The sequence below is a fragment of the Panthera tigris genome, chromosome B4 (genome assembly GCF_018350195.1).
Source record: "Panthera tigris isolate Pti1 chromosome B4, P.tigris_Pti1_mat1.1, whole genome shotgun sequence".
In the NCBI taxonomy this organism is placed as follows: Eukaryota; Metazoa; Chordata; class Mammalia; order Carnivora; family Felidae; genus Panthera; species Panthera tigris.
The window spans coordinates 118,194,500-118,214,723 of NC_056666.1; the positions used below are offsets into that span (position 1 = coordinate 118,194,500).

The following is a 20,224-nucleotide window of genomic DNA, read 5'->3' on the forward strand; positions in this document are numbered from 1 at the left end:
ACTTGACAAAAGTTGTATTATATGGTGTGTGCGTTTAACTTGATGTTTTTGTAGACGTATATATTGTGAAATAATCAACATGATCAAGCCAATTAACGTCCATCACCTCACTGTTTTATTTTGTGTCTGAATGTGTAGTGAGAGCACTTAAGGTCTACATTTTTCACAAGTTTCAGGTGTATTCTTAACTATAGCCCATTCTGTACATTAGATTTGCAGAACTTAGTCATCTTGCAGAAATTTTGTACCCTTTGACAACATCTTTCCACTTTCCCCTCCCTAGCTGTTCATCTTACAGCTACTTATGTAACATTTTGAGATCTGTGTTGTTTCTTAAAAAAAAGTGTATTATCATTGTAATCATCTTTTTTTTTTTTTTTAAGTTTATTTCTTTGTTTTGAGGGAGAGAGCACGAGTGTGCGCACATGCGTGGGGGAGGGGCAGAGTGGGAGAGAGGGAATTCCAAGCAGGTTCCACAATACCAGTGAGGAGCCCGATGCAGGGCTCAGTCCCATGAACCATGAGATCATGACCTGAGCTGAAACAGAGCCAGAGGCTCAACCAACTGAGCTACTCAGTCACCCCATCATTTTGTTCATCTTCTAGAAACCACAGAGGGGTGCCTGGGTGGCTCAGTCAGTTAAGTGTCCAGCTTTGGCTCGGGTCATGATCTCATAGTCCGTGGGTTCGAGCCTTGTGTCGAACTCTGCTGACAGCTCAGATTTTAGAGCCTTCTTCGGATTCTGTGTTGCCTTCTCTCTCTGTCCCTCCCCCACTCACGCTCTTTCTCTCCCTCAAAAATAAATAAACATTAAAAAAGAAAAAGAAACCAGAGGGACATACAGTTAGTGTAAAATAGAAAATAAAAGCTGTTTTTGGCTTTAAATTGTCATTCATGTTGAAATGTGTTAAAAATGTGTTCGTAATCAATTTTACTTTGCTGCCTAATTGGTATACAATTTCTATTTTGTGGCACACATTTTCTATAAAAGGTCATTTGATCACAAAGTACTTATATCTAAATGTGATTTAACACCTTAAATTTACACAATGTTATATGAAAATATATTCAACTAAAAAACTGTAGATGACTTTTCTTTACCCATAACTGAATGGCTCTTTATAGGCATATTAATCTCTGAGATTTGTGGGATTTTTATCATAGTATTGAGAGGAATGCAGTCTGTTTATAAAAATGATTTTTTTCTATAAGGCAAATGCTATTTACATAGTACTGAAAAATGTACAAAGTCTAAAGCTTTTCAATCAAAAATACTCAGTCATACATGGCTCTTTAGTAGGTGATCTATAATAAGATTATACCAGGGATGCCTGGTGGCTCAGTCAGTTAAGTGTCTGACTCTTTATTTTGGCTCGGGTCATGATCTTACTGTTTGTGAGTTTGACAGGCTCTACCATGACAGTGTGGAGTCTGTTGGGGATTCTCTCTCTCCCCCCCTCCCTCCCTCTCTCTCTCCCCCCTCCCCCCTCCCTCCCTCTCTCCCCCCCCTCTCCCCCCCTCCCTCTCTCCCCCCCCCTCCCTCTCTCCCCCTCCCTCTCTCCCCCCCTCCCTCTCTCCCTCCCTCCCTCTCTCCCCCCCCGCCCCCACACATGTGTGCTTACTCTCAAACTTAAAAAAAAAAAAGATTTATATCAATCTGTGTATTCCATGCTACTAAAAGAAACATAATCATGTATGTATTAAAATCTCGGCAAAACACCTATTTTAGAAAAGAATCCTTTATATGGTATTTTTAATTACTTAAGTTTAGAAAAGTAAAGTGTTGGGGCGCCTGGGTGGCTCAGTCGGTTGAGCGTCCAACTTCAGCTTGGGTCGTGATTTCACGGTCCCTGGGTTTGAGCCCCACGTCAGGCTCTGCTGGTAGCTCAGAGCCTGAAGCCTGCTTTGGATTTTGGGTCTCCCTCCCTCTCTACCCCTCCCCCACTCACTCTATCTCTGTCTCTCAAAAGTGAATAAACGTTAAAAAAAAAAAAAAAAAGTTAAGCATGAATGCAACATTTTAATGTTGGTAAATACGATGAGCAGGATCTTAAATAAGAAAATACAGATATTAAAGCAAGTTCTGCCTTCATACAGGAACAACCAGAAAGCTATATGAGAAAAAACTGTTGAAACTGAGGGAACAGGGAACAGAGTCAAGATCGTCAACTCCTCTGCCAACGATTTCTTCATCAGCAGAAAATATGAGACAGAATGGAAGTAATGACTCTGACAGATACAGTGACAATGAAGAAGGTAACATTTTAAATGATATTAATCGAATATATGTAATTTTTTTCAGACTCCTAAGATACAGTAACCATGAAGAAGATAAAATTATTTTTTTGCTTATTTCATTTTTCTAAGAATAAAGTATTAAAAATAACGGTGAAGTTTTCCCACTTACCCTTTCCAAGTATTATCAACACAGAAGCAACCGCTATCATTAATTTGGTGTTTATCTTTCCAACCCATTTTTAAATACTTTTTCATATGCATCTAATAACATGATATTATTTTGAACTTTTAAAAATGTATATAAATATAATGCTAAATCTTATTACTTGCTTTTCTCCATTCTGTTATACTATTGAGATCTCATCTTACTAATTTATTACTTATATGTCCATTTTATTTCTTGCAATTAATATATAGTGGTAGTATTTACAATACAATCTCTGTTTTCTATTGGTAGGCATTTAAATTTATAGTTTTTGCTAGATAATGTGATCTCAGGGCAACTATGAAAAGCAAACATTTTGACATGTTATTAGTAGACTATTTTAAGAAAATTTGACCATAGTAAGTATTTTTTTTAACTAGTACATGAAACAATGACCTTTCTATAATAATAACAACTTGATATTTATAAAGTTTTAATTCATATGACTTGTTCGTCAATTTCATGATTATTTAATTTGACCCAAATTGCTTATATCTCCATAAGCATTGCCTGCCAGGGCACAGAGTGTCAGATTGGTTGTTCAGAATATGAAATATAGTTTTTTCCTTCAACAGCACTATGTTAGCAAAGAGGCAAAAAAATAAATCAGCTTAAACACAAGTAATGCTTAAACTTCCTGCCTCTTTTGCCTCTACAGGAAAGAAGAAAGAACACAAGAAAGTGAAGTCCACTAGGGATTTTGTTCCTTTTTCTGAACTTCCAACTGCTCCCTCTGGTGGATTTTTTCAGGGTATTTCTTTTCCTGAAATCTCCACCCGTCCTCCTTTGGGCAGGACTGAACTACAGGCAGCTAAGAAAGTTCATACTTCTAAGGGAGACCCACCTAGGGAACCTCTTATTGCCACAACCTTGCCTGGCAGGGAACAGTTGCAGAAGTTAGCCTCTGGAGGGAATTTGTTTACTTCCTCCAAGTCTAGCCATGATAGATGTTTAGAGAAAAGTTCTTCGGCATCATTTCAGCATGAACTCGCTGCCATGTTGGTCTCTGCTGCAGCTTCTCCTTCACTGATTAAAGAAACCACCACTACTTGCTATAAAGATATAGTAGAAAATATTTACCGTGGAGAGAAAAGTGGAATTCAACCATTGTGTACTGAGAGGTCCCATGTTTCAGATCAGTCAGTTCTCTCCAGTGAAAGGAAAGCACTAGAAGAGTCTGGGAGCTCACAAGTAATTTCTCCACCACTTGCTCAGGCAATCAGAGATTATGTCAATTCTCTGTTGGCCCAGGGTGGGGTAGGGAGTTTGCCTGGGACTTCAAACTCTACACCCCCACTGGATGTAGAAAACAGATGGAAGAGAATTGATCGATCTGATTTTCAAGAAACCGAATCTCTGTCTCCTCCACGAAAATTCCCTAGACTCAGTGAAAAGTCAGTAGAGGGAAAGGATTCAGGTTCCTTTGTGGCATTTCAAAATACACCTGGATCTGAAGTTATGTCTTCTTTTGCCAAAACTGTTGTCTCTCACTCACTCACTACTTTAGGCATAGAAATGTCTAAGCAGTCACAACATGAGAAAATAGATGCCCCAGAACTATCTTTTCCCTTCCATGAATCTATTTTAAAAGTAATTGAAGAGGAGTGGCAGCAAATTGACAGGCAACTGCCTTCATTGGCATGCAAGTATCCAATTTCCTCCAGAGAGGCAGCACAGATATTATCAGTTCCAAAAGTAGATGATGAAATACTGGGGCTTGTTTCTGAAGCGGCTCCACCCGTAGGTATTCAGGCAGCTTCTACTGAGTCTTGTGATAAACAGTTGGACTTAGTACTTTGTAGAACATATGAAGCTGCAGCATCAGCATTGCAGATTGCAACCCATACTGCCTTTGTAGTTCGGGCTCTGCAGGCAGACATCAGTCAGGCTGCACAAATCCTTAGTTCAGATCCTAGTCATATGCAGCAGGCACTTGGGATTCTGAGCAAAACATATGATGCAGCCTCATTTCTTTGTGAAGCTGCATTTGATGAAGTAAAGATGGCTGCCCATAGCATGGGATCTGCCACTTTAGGTCGCCGATATCTCTGGCTGAAGGACTGTAAAATTAATCCAGCTTCTAAGAATAAGCTGGCTGTTACTCCTTTTAAAGGTGGAACATTATTTGGAGGAGAAGTATACAAAGTAATTAAAAAGCGTGGAAATAAACACTAATAAAGTTAAGAATAAAGACACCTTATTTGATCTTTAATATGGGGAACATAGCAGCTTTTCTAAGAAGTTCAAGTACTTTTAATTGCTTTTTGCCAGGATTTTCTTTAAAGATCTTTTTGGTCTCCAGATTGGGCTGTTTTCAAAGTCAAACTTCTGCCTATCAAATTACAGTATAAAATTGCCTACAGAGTACTGCCTTTTTTATTTTTTAAGTTGCTGTGGTAGAAAAAGCCCGATATAAACAATTTAAAGAATCTTTGCCTCGTATAGTTCACCCTCTCCTGTTTTACTTAAGATTTTACAATTCTCCAAAACTAAGGAAATCCCACTAAATAGAATATAAGTGGAGTCTTCACAGATTTAAATATTACTAAATATCTTTTCACTTTCTGGAACTTGTCCACATTTTTTTTTTATTTCTCACTTTTGTTTTTTTTACTTCTGTATTCCTTCATAATATTCTAGATCAGTGCAATTCAAAGTGCCAGTCTGCAGACAGTCACTGATCTACAGACAAGATAAGTATGCACCAGAATTTGGATCTAGAGACGCTTTTTAGATCAATGACAGGGTTTATTTTTGTGGCAAAATTTAATTGATGAAACTGTGCCAATTTACATTCCAGTGCAAGTGTCTCATTTCTATGAAGGACTGGTAGTAAACAGTTCATGGACCATGCTTTGCAAAATACTGCTATAAACAGGGTGACTGGGTGGCTCAGTTGGTTAAGTGTCCAACTTTGGCTCAGGTCGTGATTTCACAGTTTGTGAGTTCAAGCCCTGCATCAGGGTCTGTGCTAACAGCACAGAGCCTGGGGGCCCGCTCAGATTCTGTGTCTCCCTCTCTCTGCCCTTCCCCCATTCATGCTTTGTTACTCTCTCCTTCAAAACTAAACATTTTTTAAAAATACTGCTCTAAACAATAAAATTCTAAAAGAGTACATTCTCACTATCACTGTAGTTTGTCAGATGAACTAGACACTGGAAAAGTAGGGCGCTTTTTTTTTAAAATAACACTTTCAAGTTATGTTGTGGTTCATGGATGATTAGACTTAATCTAAATTTTGAAAGCAAATTTGTTACTAGTTTTTAAAAAATTTTATAAGAAATCATATTATACTTTGTTTGTATAAAGCAGTATATTCTGTTTTCATTTTTATGATTGTAAGATGAGTCTAACTGTAGAGGCATTTGATAATCAAATTTCTTTGTATTCTTACTGAAAATAGTAGTATTAAGTATCAGCAAAGTATAGTCCCTTTGGTACTCCTAGCCATTACTATATTCTTATTATACGTGTCCATCTTTGCAGCTTCTTGGGAGTAATTTTGTTTGTTATTTGTCTTCTGGAATGTACATGTATACATGTACCTACTAAGTGCAATGTGATTTTTTTTAAATGTATTACTGTAGAATGCTTCTGCAAATTCAATAAAGTTGTAATTTGAACAGTATTGTGTGGTCTCCAGAAACATGTTGTATGTGTGTTTTATTCTCAGAGTTGCAACAAGTTAGGTATTTGTGGATGAACATCCCTTTTCCATTTCTTCATTGAAACTCTCTTGAGATTCCAGTGGTATAGTTGAAAATATTCTAAGTATTGTTTTGTGGTTTTTCTTCTGTTAAACACTATGTTTTTATTGGCTGTTAGAATTTAAATTTGTGAGAAGAATTACTCTGTGACCAGATACCTTCATTGTTTTATCCATTTCTGCTCAACTACTACTGGGTTCGTTACTTTGTGATTTCTAATTTTTAGATTCTGAGTTAATAAAATATAAGGTTTATAATGCTAAGGATTATCCTAAACATAAATATATTAATAAGTCCATTTAATAGAAGTTTGGGGTTGGGGGGTAGTGTTGGTACCTTAATCCTAAGTAAAGATTGAACTATTTGAGCTAAGATGGTAAAAATCACTGTTTATTTTTGGGGAGACTTGCAAGTAGACTGTGGACTGATTAGTACCAGACTAGATAATTAGCAAAAACATACCTATCCTGACTACTTTTTAGCACCAGTGCATTGGGTTCATGCAAAACTAAGCTTTTTGTTTAAGAATTGACTCCCATTTCTGTTTCTGGTAGGAAAATAATCTAACTTAAATTTTTGGTAATAGAAGTTTTAGTAGTAACAGTGACATTGATTTTGCTATACTTTGATAAATGGCCACAAAATGTGGAAGTTAACTGAAATTTTTACAAGTCTTTAAAAGTCTAGCTCTTCTGAGGCACCTGGCTGGCTCAGTTGGAAGAGCATGCGACTCTTGGGGTCATGAGTTCAAGCCCCATGTTGGGTGTAGACATTATTTAAATAAATAAAACTTAAAAAATCTAGCTCTTCAAATGGTGACAAAAAACGAAGGCTAGGTGAATGGAACATTGAAGACTATAAAAGATATATTTGAGTTGTTGGCATCGTGGTGATATGCTAACTAATATATATGCACTAGCTTCTCTTCAAAGAAATGTTTTTTATTATGGAGAGAAGGAGGAGAAATGACCTGTGAGTTTTATTTTATGTAAGTGGGATTCTTCTAACCTCAGTTGTACCCAGGTTTTTTATAATCACATCAAATCAGAAGGGAGGACTTTTAAACTGCCCTAAAGTATTAATGTCACCACATCTATTTATTATTATTAGAGGCTTGATACCATGCAGGTATTTTCAGCCTTAAAATTCCCTATAGCTTTTGTTCTTCCATATTTCAAATTTTAATAGCTAACCTTTATTCATATAGTAGTTATGCACCGTATGGACAAAAGAATGGTAACAACTGTGTTTTAATGTCCTTTTCCCACATCCAAGCTGTTTTGAGTGAAAAGCCTCCATGGGCAGTTTGAATTCACTTTATGTTTTAGGCTACTAGATCCAGAAAAAGGAGAGGAGAATAAATCGTAAGGAGTGGGGGAGATAAACAAATATGAATAAAATATGAATGGGGAAGTAAACTTTTTAAAGACAGAAATTACAGTTGAACAGTTGTAGTCTATTGAGGTAATAACCAGTAGGTAAACTTGTTTTACATAAGAATGTCTAAAACGAAGGTTCCAGAGTAGTGAGGATGACATTGTAGTTTATTGTGTAGTTCCGAGAGTAATGTTTCTCCGATGTTATTTCCAGACTCTAAAATAGAGCTCAAGCTTGAGAAGAGAGAACCACTAAAGGGCAGAGCAAAGACTCCAGTAACACTCAAGCAAAGAAGAGTTGAACACAATCAGGTATCTTTAGTTTTCTGATCGCTGTGTTCAGGTATAAATAATCTGACAGCACTAATTTGCTTATGTCCTCGCCTTTGGTTAATAGTTGACACCCAAATTCCAGCCCTCAATGAGGTGTTCATTCCATTGTTCATTAAATGGCCTTAGAAATCTAAACTTCATGTTTTTTGTCAGTAGTGTAGCCTGTACTTAACTGCAAGAGCCAAGTGTTTAATAAATGTCTCATTTGTGTTTGATTCTGTGCTAAGTGTGATTCAAAGCCAGTCATACTTTCAAGGGAAATATTTTAAAAGGTTGGAAATGCCTAAGCATTTTTTTTTTTTTTTAAAGGAAAGGATGGATTTTATATTGTATCTTTGTCTAGATTTCTAATTTTGCTTCTACTTTTGCTGGTCTTCTGTGGCTTTTCCCTCAACTCTGAAGCTAGTCTGTTCCTAAAACCATACTTTTCTTTCCTTATTTGAGGTGAAAATTCTTTTTCATTTGTAGGTGAGGCAGGGTACAGTTTTTCAAAAGGAAAATGTAGGAAACTAAAGAGAGAACTAATAAGCACAGGTATAACTGAACTAACAGAGAACAAATTATTGACTCTCATCTTGCATTGATTTGGCTGACCTTTACAAGATAGCTATCCGTAGAGTCATTTTCCTTATCCTTAATTTGTCTAGCTGGAAGATTTGTCTAGTTGGTTATTTAACTTTTCCATCTTCTCTTTGGCATTTTAAAGTCACACATCCTCAGAGGAAGTTCTTGATTGCTTAAGCTAGGTCTGTCTTGGTTTGATGTACTTGATAAGTTGAATTTCAGAACTATTTGTTAGAAATAAGCTTGGGGATTGCAGAGAATGTATAGAGCACTCAATGAAAGATTTTGTTTAATACAAAACCAGTACTGCAATAAACATATTATTGCCCTTTTATTTAGCAGCAGGGACGTGCTGAAGAATAAGGAAATAACACGGAAAGAGAAATTAGGAAGAATCTGGTAACGGACAATGAAATAGACCAGCATGGAGAATTTTGGTTCTCAGTGTAAAGGCAGGATGGTATAGTGCCATCAAGAATGCTTGACTGGTCAGATAATAGGTAAAAGGCAGGTTGGAGGATGGTATTAAGTATGGTTTAATTGAGTTGGAGAATCTAAACTGAGGGACAGGATAAATACAGAGTAAATTTAGGAGATGATAGTGGCCTTCTACAAAATTCAAAACATCAAGAAAATTGGAGGGAAGTGTTTAAGGACCCTGTACTCAGAGAGTGTCACTTGTTTTAAGCATTTTACCAGTTTTGTTCATCTTCCCGTGTACCCTCTAGCTTTTTAAATTCCTTTTGGTTTTATATTTTGCTTTTACTGTAATATATTAAAGTGAATCTCTAACATAATTTCATACAATAAAATGTCAGTACTTTCAGTATGTATCTCGAAAAGATAGCTGTTTCATATATACATATGTAACACTGATACTATCACACCTAATAAAGTCATTAATTTTTTCATATCTGTTCAAATTTCTCCAGTTTCAGAAATACCTCTTTTATGATTAAATTACTCAAATCAGGATCCAAGTAAGCTACACATACCATTTGGTGATTTTTGTTTTGTTTTGATCTCACAAGCCTGTAGCTATCTCCACTCCCCTCTATTAATTTGGTGAAGAAACCAAGTCAGTTCTCCAGAATTTCCCATATTCTGGGTTTGGCAGATTGCTTCTTCAGTTGTCTTTTAATTTCCTGTTCCGTAACCCTATATGTCCTGTAGACTGGAAGTTAGACCTGTGGTAGAGCTGTGTACTAGGCTTTCTGTGATGATGGAAATGTTTTTTATATCTCTTGTCCGTTGGGGTAGCCATTGGCCACATGTGGCTATTGAATACTTGGAATGTGGCTTGTGCAGTTGAGAAACTAAAATTTTAATTTTATTTAACTGAAATTTAAATAGCCACATGTGGCTGGTGGTTACCATATTGCACAGCATCAAACTAGAGGATTGGATAGATTCAGGTTCAGTTTCTTTGACCAGAATACTTCATAAATGGTGTGGCTGTCATACTGCATCATTTCAGAAGGAAAACAGTGCTAAATTAGTAATAGGTTCAGATGTTGAAAGCATGACCCATCCATTTTAAAGTTCCACATCACCCTTTCATTTAATGGTTATGATAGCCATTTATGATTATTGCCTAGAACCACTATGTTGTTTGAGGTTATAAGGTAGTGATTTTTCTTATTCTCTTATTCCTTTACATCTATAAACTGGAATTCTTTTATAAAGAACTTTTATGGGGCTCCTGGGTGGCTCAGTCGGTTAAGCATCTTGACTCTTGGTTTCAGCTCAGGTCATGATCTAGCCTCTTTGTGGGTTCGAGTGTGGGGGGCCGGGCCCCGGTGCCAGGCTGAGACCGGGTCGAGCAACGGCTCCCTGTTGACTCAGCCTGGCACCGGGGCCCGGCCCCCCACATTCGAGCCCCGTGTTGGGCTCTGTACTGGTAGTGCAGAGCCTGCTTGGGATTCTCTCTCTCCCTCTTTCTCTGCCCCTCCCCCACTCAAGCTGTCTCTCAAAATAAATAAACTTAAAAACAAAAAAAACTTCTTTCATGACCTGCATAGTTACCTTGAAATAAAATTCACACAAGAGAGCCAGCATACTTTGCCAACTTTCAAATTAAAGTGCCCTAGTCACTTTGAGAGGTGATCAATAAAATATTTCTTAACTAGCATGGTTTTCATATATTCCATTTATGAATCAGTTACACTCATCATTCTTTTTCCATGTTCAAATTGTGTCATCCTTATTCAGTGGGAATTACTGAGTTGGTTTCTGTGTCCTTTTATTGACGCTGTTTGTCTTTGATAGTTTCTTGTTTTCTAGCACAGTAAGATGTCCCAGGCTCATGTATATTTCCTGCCTTTTACCAAATCAGACATTTTTTCCAAAGAACCCTAATCTTTTTCATTGAAAACATTTGGAAGCTACCTACAGTGGATGCTAGGTTGTGCATTCTGCTGGGTTGTCATTGCTTTCAGCCCTTTTTACTAGGAAGAGCTAGGAGTACTTATTTTTTAGGAAAAGATAAATCATGAATTCATCAAGTTTGTGAATGCTATCTAACTTATGGATGTTCTATCTATCTCTTTTATGCTGAGTATCTTGGTTCTTAAAACGTGAGTTACTTAGTTTCACTATACAGATGTTTCTAAATAATACAGTACTCTTGATAAGAAGGCAGGTAAAACGCAGTTTGGGTTTTTGGTGGGTTTTTTTGGGGGTTTTTTTTTGTTTTTTTTGTTTGTTTGTTTGTTTTTGGCAGTTTTTCCTGTCGTTAGGGCGTAACATCAAAATATTGTGCTTAAAGTCACGAGTGAATTTTTTTTCTTTCATACAGATTTTTAAATGTATATGGTTTTATTTAGGCATAAATAAGAGAGTCAGAAATCTGGACTTTATCTTTGTTCCTTTTATTTATAAGTAGCTATTTCTGTTAACTTTTGGTTAATATTTTCTTTTTGAAAATATTAAGGGAGCGCCTGGGTGGCTAAGTAGGGTAAGCTTCCTTCCAACTCTTGATCTCAGCTCAGGTCTTGATTTCAGGGTCATGAGTTCAAGCCCTGCATAGGGCTCCATGCTAGGCATGAAGCCTACTGTATAGATGTATACATTTATTTTTGCTCCTCTTCTTACATAAAAGGCAGTGAATTTTGCACATTTCTACCTGTTAATCTAAACACATATCCTGGGGATCACTCCATATCAGAATACAGTATAGCCATCGTCCTCATTGCTCTGTACCACTGCATTTTATAGATGTACTGGGATTTATTCAGCCACTTTACTTTTGGTGGATATTTGGATTATTTTCAGTTATGCTGTTTCGATAATACAAAGATGAACTGATGAACAGCCTTACACATATCATTTCATATTTTAGCCAATTTATCTTGGGGAAATCTAGAAGTAAAGTTACTGGGTAATTTTGCTCGATGTTATCAAATCTCCCGCATAAAACATTTCACACTCCCACCAGCATTGTATGAGAGTACCTTTCTCTAATGGAGGAATAGGATTCTGTGTTTTTTTAAAAATTAATATGAGTAACCATATTACTCCTATTTCACCTAAATTAATAGTTATTCAGAGTAAGGTGGCTTTTAATTAATACTATTTCTTTTTAGAACTTCGTTTTGTGTAAATTTTTGCTTAGAGCTTGTATTTTTACTGACAGATCTATAGCCTTTTTTATTATAGCCCAGCTCCTGCATTCTTTTGTGCCTCAACTGCCTATTGTTTTCCAAATAACTTTTTGCCTGATAGCATATTGAAAGGCAATGTAAGGTTTTTGTTTCTGTCTCCTGTTTTTCTCCTGATAAATTCAGGAGTTGCTGGAGAACATCTTGCTGAAAGTAGATGAAAGTTGCAGTTAGTATTTTGGCAACAGTATACAGCAATCACGTTAACTACTAATTTTACATAGGAATGTTTTTCATTCTTTTCAGTCAGTAATCGTCACTTGTTTATAGTGGATTCTGATAGAAAAAATCTTCAGAATATTTTTTCTGGTGTGTGAAGAGTTCTCCATTAGTTTTCTGTGAAGATGATTAATTCTCAATTAGATGATGATAGTCAAAGAACTAATAAAATTAGTTGATAGTCCTCAACCAAAGAATTTAATAAACCTGGACAAAAGGAAGTATATATGATTTATAGTGAGAAGTGTCTTTCCCACCCCTTTCCAGCTATTCCCACCCCTTTCCAGCTATTCCCACAGGCAACCAAGGTGTTTCTTGTGTTTCTTTCCACAGAAGAATATAAAGAATATTTAAATGGAACTTGACCTTTAGTTCAAGGATAACTAATAGAAATGTAAACATGTAATTTATTTTTATTAACCATAATAGTTTCAGTAGATGTTGGTAAAATTTTTGATAAATTATTTCAGTTCAAAATATAACAAATGGAAAATCCTGGAATTTGGGAGACAACCAATTTTAAGGAAAGGGGATATTTTTCCACATGCCACCTTCATGACTGTAGATAAAATATCTGGTCTTTATATTTTATCAGTTTTATTAGCCCTTTCAAGAAATGTAATTTTTAATTCTTTGGGGAGTTTTAAAATAGTTAATATACACTGATAATACCAGATACACTCTCAAACCATAATATTTTTAAAATACTGGTTCTAATTTTATTGGCATTGAGCAATTGACTATTAAAGAGGAAGCATTATTGAAAGTAGTTTTAAGAAAATACTTGGAGATAGCATCGTAAGTCAGTTATAGTATCTTAAACCGGGTGTCCTCAACCCTGGCTGCACATTAGAATCCCCTCAGGAGCTGTAAAAATTAACTATGGCCAAGCCCCTTCTAGAAGAGATTCTGACTTAACTAGACTAAGGTGGGGTTGGGGGCATTTGATATCTCTTAGAAGCTCCCCACTTGATACTATGCTGCCGGGATTGAGAACCTCAGATTAAAACTATTGTTCCCTTCTATTCAAATAATCAGGAATTTAACTGTTAATAAACATTTATCATATTTGTGTGTAATTTGTTTACGCATTTGTCTTTTGATCAATCTTAAGTTTGCATTCAGCACATATTTTCTGATAGCAGGAAAAGGAACCCAGAGTTTCTAATTATGAGTCAAAGAGAAACTCTTTAATACTAATCCCAAATATAGATAAATAAAAAATTAGGAGACTATGTTTGTACCTTGTGGGGTTTAGGTAGTAATGTTTCCAGCTAAATAAGCATGCTTACTGGATGAGTGCTCTTGTCTCAGGATGAGAGTAAAATACATCTGTCTTTAAAATTAATAGGCACTGAGTTGGATATAAAAACCTCAGTTATCTAGATAAAATATTAGCTTGAAAGCAGAAGTGACAATATAAGCACACTTTAGTATAATACTAACCATTGATAGATGTTCTCTGGTTAATTTAAAAGAATCATCTGGTAATTGTGGCTTCAAAGTTGAGTAAGTTGCTACTTGGAATGCAGAATCTCAGGTCCTGCCCCAGAGCTGCTGAATCAATAATCTGTATTTTAACAAAAGCTCCAGGTGATGGATATGCACATTAGTTTGAGAAGTACTAGTTTAGTGGTTTTCAAACTATTATGTAAGAACTACTAAATTATTTTTTAAATGAGGAAAAATCAATTGGCTTTTCAGGGAGAAAGGAATCTGGGACTGGAAGGTACCAGTGGTCCATCACTACTGCTATCTCTATAGTGAGAAGTGTAGGTTTGGCACTTGACATTATAGGCTTGTGTGTTTGTGAAAGAGGTAACTTAACACCAGTTCTTCTTGCTCAATTTTAGTATCTGTTTCTAAGAAAAGTTTGACACCTGGGAACTTTTACGTTCAGATAGTTGTGTGTGGATTATAATTTAAACTGAACCTTTAAATAATCCTACTTGAAAAGGACAATGTTTAATTTATGCTAACAATTATAAAATTTTATTTTGTTTTGAAAGGAAATGGGCTTGTTATAATAAATGACTTTATTATAGTCATGATCAGCCTGCTTTTTGTTTAGACAGCCAAAGAGGTGCAGTTATGAAACAAGAGCCAAATAGCAAACAGCAAGTCACAGAAGGAGCAGTGATAAAATTATGTGCTTTTCTCCCTCTCACTCATATTACAATTTGTAAGCTCCTGTAGTTGGATGCTTTAATGTATTTTACCATACTTTTTAGCATTTTCCAATGCCTACATATTGGTTTAGTCAGTACGTTTAGAAATATGTTGAGGGCATAGCATTGTTTGCAAATGCTGGCATTTGGAGATTTTTCATGACTTCTCACTGTGCTAGGTAATGTGGCCATTATTAAGGTGTTTGATGTTAGAATATGACTTTTTAATGTGTCGATACTTGAATAGAGCTATTCTCAAGCTGGAATAACTGAGACTGAATGGACAAGTGGATCTTCAAAAGGCGGACCTCTGCAGGCATTAACTAGGGAATCCACAAGAGGGTCAAGAAGAACTCCAAGGAAAAGGGTGATGCAAGGCTTATTGCTTAGAATTGGGTTTTCAGATTGGTAGGGCTTTAGTGATTATTTTATATTTATTGTTTTTGTTTTGTTTTCAAACTAACAGGTGGAAACTTCAGAGCATTTTCGTATAGATGGTGCAATAATTTCAGAGAGTACTCCCATAGCTGAAACTATAATGGCTTCAAGCAACGAAACCTTAGTAAATATGTTTCATAAACTATACAAGTGGTATTCTTTGTAAATTACCCTTTAATTAGAACTGGGGAGGTGGTAAATTTGGCAAATCTCAAATTTGTGTTTTTAAACATTATATTTTAAACTCATTTTCCCCATTCTGAATTTTAGAATTTTTCAATATAGTCAATTTAAATATATCAATTTGTACAAGAATCCTACCCAAGTATTATAAGGAAACTTTTTTGCTAAAATATTTAAAAAGTGCTAAGGCTTCACATGTGAAGCATTGAATATGTTCATTTCTAGGTTCTTTTGCCTAAATTTTTATTAAGAGAAAGTATTGAGTATTACAGAAATAGAGTATCTTTTTTTTTCTTTTTACGTGTCTTTGTTATGTTTGGATAATTCTGAGTCTGAATAATTTGAATCTTGGCAGGTTGTCAATAGGGTGACTGGAAATTTCAAGCACGCAGCTCCTATTCTGCCAATCACTGAATTCTCAGACATACCCAGAAGAACACCAAAGAAACCATTGACAAGAGCTGAAGTAAATGCATAAAATTTAGATCGATGCTATCATTGATCTTTTAAAGAGGAAATTTTTTATATTTGTCTTTTGCAGTGGGAGGGAGCAGAGCTTTCTTAATTGGGTGTGTGTGTGTGTGTATGTGTATGTGTGTGTATATATATATATACATATATATATGCATATATTATTTTAAAGACATACTTTTATTAGTGACAGTCGAAAGTAACTAATATAGTATGATATGCTAATACTATCAGCTTGCTACCATGTGCCTCTTAAGTTCTACCTTTCAAGGGAGTATTCATTTTTGTGCTGCTTCTAATGTGTTCTCTTTGTTATGGATGTGGGTTGAAAGTGTTTCTGGGCTATTGGGGAGGCTATTCTATCTTTTCACTGAAAGGTCAAATAATGGGACTTTTAAGTGACTTTGTATGATGCTTGAATTGATTAACTCCTGTATACTTAAGCTTTGAAGTACTAACTGCATGATGCATTATAATTTTAATGAATTTGTACTGAAGGTGGTTCTGATCTGGGCATAAAGGTAAACAGCAAAATAAGCAGGTAATTTAAAAAATCATTTTGTGTTTTTTAAGTTAGGAAGATTGAATCGACTCACATATACTAAAACTTTTAAGGATCCATGTTAATTTGGTATCTTCTGTATTTCATCAGTTATTTTATTACAAAATTCTTAACGGAAGAAGAAACAGTATACTCTTAATATGAATGAACAGCATGGGAAATCCAGTGGGGGGAACTTAACGCTGCCATATTAACTATACTGGATTTTAGTTTGAGGGTGGTTTGGGGTTGTTGTTTTGTTAGCTTGAATGTGTGGCAGTCCCCTGCCCCCATTACCACATTAACATATCTCCAACAGTGACGAAATTTGAGGAGAGCTTTGGAAGTGTATGGATACTTGAGCAATGATGGATTTAGAAAGGGGAGTGATAAAAGCTGGGGCAGACTTGAATGCATTCTGTTCTCTGAAACTTCTTTTTTAAATTGTGTTTTAATTGCACATTTACACTGTTAACTTGTGGTTGTCTGTTTCTTATTAGGTGGGAGAAAAGACAGAGGAAAGAAGAATAGAAAGGGATATTCTTAAGGAAATGTTTCCCTTTGAAGCATCTACACCAACAGGAATTAGGTATTCAGATACATTAAAACAAGTATTAGTGTATTCTACTAGGGTATTTTTATTTATTTACTTATTTATTCCCACCTTTATTGAGGTGCAATTGACATAAAAGTTATATCTATTTAGGATGTACAACATGATTATTTCATATGCACCTACAGGAATTTTAACCTTTTATTTTTAATTGAAATATGGCTAGCATATAATAGGGAAATTATGATTTTTATTCTTCACAAGGTTATTGTACCCATGTTTTCAGAAGTAAACTGTTCTTTTGAGAGCAGTTTAATTCCAAGTCACCAGTTCATATTCTTCAAAGTTGAGTCAGTTTCAGAATTAACTTTGATAAGCTGAAGTATTATAAATAATTTGCCTACTATCTAATTCTCCTTTTTCTAATTCTCAGTTTGTTATATAAACAGAAACCTCGAAGGAAGTAAAGAAGTTTCCCTTTTCTAGTTGAAAAGGCTGTGTTTAGAGAACTCCTGAATTATTTCCTAACTGAACAAATCACACCAAAGTACCTTATTTTTTTTTTTCCTCTCATCCTCTAAATATATTGGCTCTGAAAAGCCTTTAACGTTTATTTATTTTTGAGATAGAGAGAGACAGAGCATGAACAGGGGAGGGGCAGAGAGAGAGGGAGACACAGAATCTGAAACAGGCTCCAGGCTCTGAGCTGTCAGCACAGAGCCCGACGCGGGGCTCGAACTCACGGACCGTGAGATCGTGACCTGAGCCGAAGTTGGACGCTTAACCGACCAAGCCACCCAGGTGCCCCTCTGAAAAGCCTTTAAGGAAACAAGTTTAGTGAATATCAGTGTTCTGAATATTTTCTAATAGAATGAACATCCAACATTTTAAATGAAAAATGTACAGAAATTTTAAATAGGCTGACTGACCTCCTGTTTACATGTGACTGTTTTCTACTATTATCTCAAGAAATGTGTTTGAAATTAGGAAGTGGTAATGAGATTTTATATTACATATCAGAATCATGACTTTTATCTAAATTTATTTTTTTCTTCCTGCTTTTACTCCCAACAGTGCTAGTTGCCGCAGACCAATCAAAGGGGCTGCCGGCCGGCCATTAGAACTCAGTGATTTCAGGATGGAAGAATCTTTTTCATCTAAATATGTTCCTAAATATGTTCCCTTGGCAGATGTCAAGTCAGAAAAGACAAAAAAGGGACGCTCTATTCCCATGTGGATAAAAATTTTGCTGTTTGTTATTGTGGCCATTTTTTTGTTTTTGGTCTATCAAGCTATGGAAACCAACCAAGGAAATCCGTTCATTAATTTTCTTTCTAATAGCTCTGGAAAATCCAACTGAATGATATCTCTTTGGCACACTCAATTTGGTCTCCTTATTTTTTCTAATAACTGTATAAAAAAAATTTGTGTATACTTGTTGACTTGAGAACTAAAAATAATGTGATTTCACCTGAATAAATGTAGTATTCCATTGAAAAGCAAAGCAGGATATATAAATGGACTTCATTTAAATGTTTTGGACTTTGGACTAGTAGGAGATCACCTCGTGCCATATAATAATCTTTTTTAGCTCTGGAACTTTTTTGTAGGCTTTATTTTTTTAATGTGGACATCTTATTTCACTTTTGAGAAAAATGTATATTGTTTTTGTGTATTTGGGAAACAAGAAGGGCAAAACATGATAGTATAATGTGAAGCTACACATTTAAATACTTTGAATTCTTACAGAAAAGATTTTAAGAATTCTCTGCTGTATAAAAACTTTAGAGATGTGAAACATGAAATTCGGTAAGAAAAAACATAACTTGGGTTGTACTTTTTGTAATTGCCATAGGTTTGATGTGTTTATGGGGGAACATACAGCAATAATCTCTTCTGTAACTTTTATTAATAGTAATTATTATAGCCCTATTGTACTCACTTTTTAAAAGATTTCTAGTATCATGAATGTCCTACTTCAGTAAGACCCATTTAAACGCTGTTGATATTTTAGCAGGGATCTTTAGCGCAACATACACGTTTTAGAGAACTGTTAGCTGGCTGTACATGTTTTTAGAAACTGTTTAGCTAGCTATAAGGCTGTAATTGGAAACCTGTACTTTTTATTTACAGCGAGACATTCTGTCCAAATATTTCTTAGATAAATAAGTGTGTGTCTGTTTAGAAGTTAGAAACTTTAAACACTGGTCTTAGGTTCCATTTGGGTTTATTATTGCATTGTCTTCTGTTAACCAAAAACAAAGTTTGCCTGTTTTTTTTTTGCCCAATTATTTCCCAACAAAATTTGATTTAAGTGCAGAAAGTATTTACTTTGAAATGACATAGTAAACTTTTCTTAGATACAAAGTAGTTAATACATAAATTTGTAAACTTTGAATATGAAGTGGGCATTATGATTTTTGTATACTCTTGAAATGGTTAACTTATCTTTGTGGTTGATTTATTTTATTTTTTAGCTAAAACTTACCTCATGTATAACTTGGTTAAGTAAAATAATAGGTAATTGAAATTTTAGTAGAATCAAGTAAAACAAAAATTCATTTGAATTTCAACTTCACAGTCATTGACCATAAAGCACACTAAAGTTGTAAGTTATTTTAAATATCATCTGGAATAAAAAGATACTTTTAAAGTAAAAAGCTTAATATGTATATTTAGACCACACAATTTTGATTTCATTAGCTGTATTCTGATATTTAGCTTCTAAATATTTTGTAGACATTTTTCACTTACTTTACAGTTGATCGGAAACATTTGGTAGGTTTGGTCCCACAGGGGAGTGGAAAACTTACTCCTAGATCAGAAATGCTTGCCTCTTTGAGTAAAAGTGTTTCTTTGAAATGAGCCACAGAGGGGGCACATTTTACTCATCTTTTCTACAGTACAGTAATAGCAGTCTAGTTTTTCTTGTTTCTAAACTTTGCTTCCCATATAGTTTTCAATCTTTTTTTTATTAGAAATTGCGAGAAACTACATTTAATGATTAAAAATATGGGAAGATAATCAAACTTATATGTGTGTAAGATCAGTTTTCTAATAGGAAAGGTATGGTCCAAAATAGTAAAAAGTAGGACCAGGTAAAATATTTAGTCTTTTTTTTTTTTTTTTTTAATGTGTACTTGGTCTTTTGTCTGTGTCTGTTTTATTCCACTAGAATAAATGTGTCCTTGATGTAAATGCAAAGCATTTCTTCCTGATTAAATTGTAGATGTAGACTTTACAATATAATTCAATAATAAAAAAGTAATTAACCTCTAGTTTTGTCATTGTAATAAATGCTTTTTAGATAGCACAAACTATAAGATGCCTGATAACATTTCTTATGTGATGTTTATGGATTGTCGAGTTTTAGTTCTTGTTTCAGTTTGCTCCTTAATGTTTTGCTTCTAATCATTTCATAATCAGCTCCTCGTTTGTTCACGGGTAAGCAGTGTATAGCCATTACACTCACAGAATGATACAGGGAAGCTTCCAGAGGCACCTCCCCAACTCTACAATATAGTGATATAGAACAATATAACATCCTTTTCTAAGTTAGTACTTAATT

At 35.1% G+C, this 20,224-nt stretch overlaps 1 protein-coding gene across 6 annotated transcripts in view; it reads left to right on the forward strand.

Annotated features, from left to right (window-relative positions):
* TMPO (thymopoietin) overlaps positions 1–19,934 on the forward strand; it is a 30,997-nt gene extending 11,063 nt beyond the window's left edge. Inside the window, exons 3-9 of one of the 6 annotated variants that reach the window (XM_042992961.1) lie at positions 2,099–2,257; positions 7,742–7,839; positions 14,718–14,837; positions 14,937–15,032; positions 15,447–15,557; positions 16,604–16,692; positions 17,731–19,934. In XM_042992961.1, the coding sequence (XP_042848895.1) occupies positions 2,099–2,257; positions 7,742–7,839; positions 14,718–14,837; positions 14,937–15,032; positions 15,447–15,557; positions 16,604–16,692; positions 17,731–18,016 (959 nt within the window). In that variant the 3' untranslated portion in view covers positions 18,017–19,934. Of the gene's footprint in view, positions 1–2,098; positions 2,258–3,102; positions 5,132–7,741; positions 7,840–14,717; positions 14,838–14,936; positions 15,033–15,446; positions 15,558–16,603; positions 16,693–17,730 lie in introns of those variants that run through there. The other 5 variants (XM_042992962.1, XM_042992963.1, XM_042992964.1 and 2 more) reach the window with 5 other exon arrangements.
* The last annotated feature ends 290 nt before the right edge of the window (positions 19,935–20,224 follow it).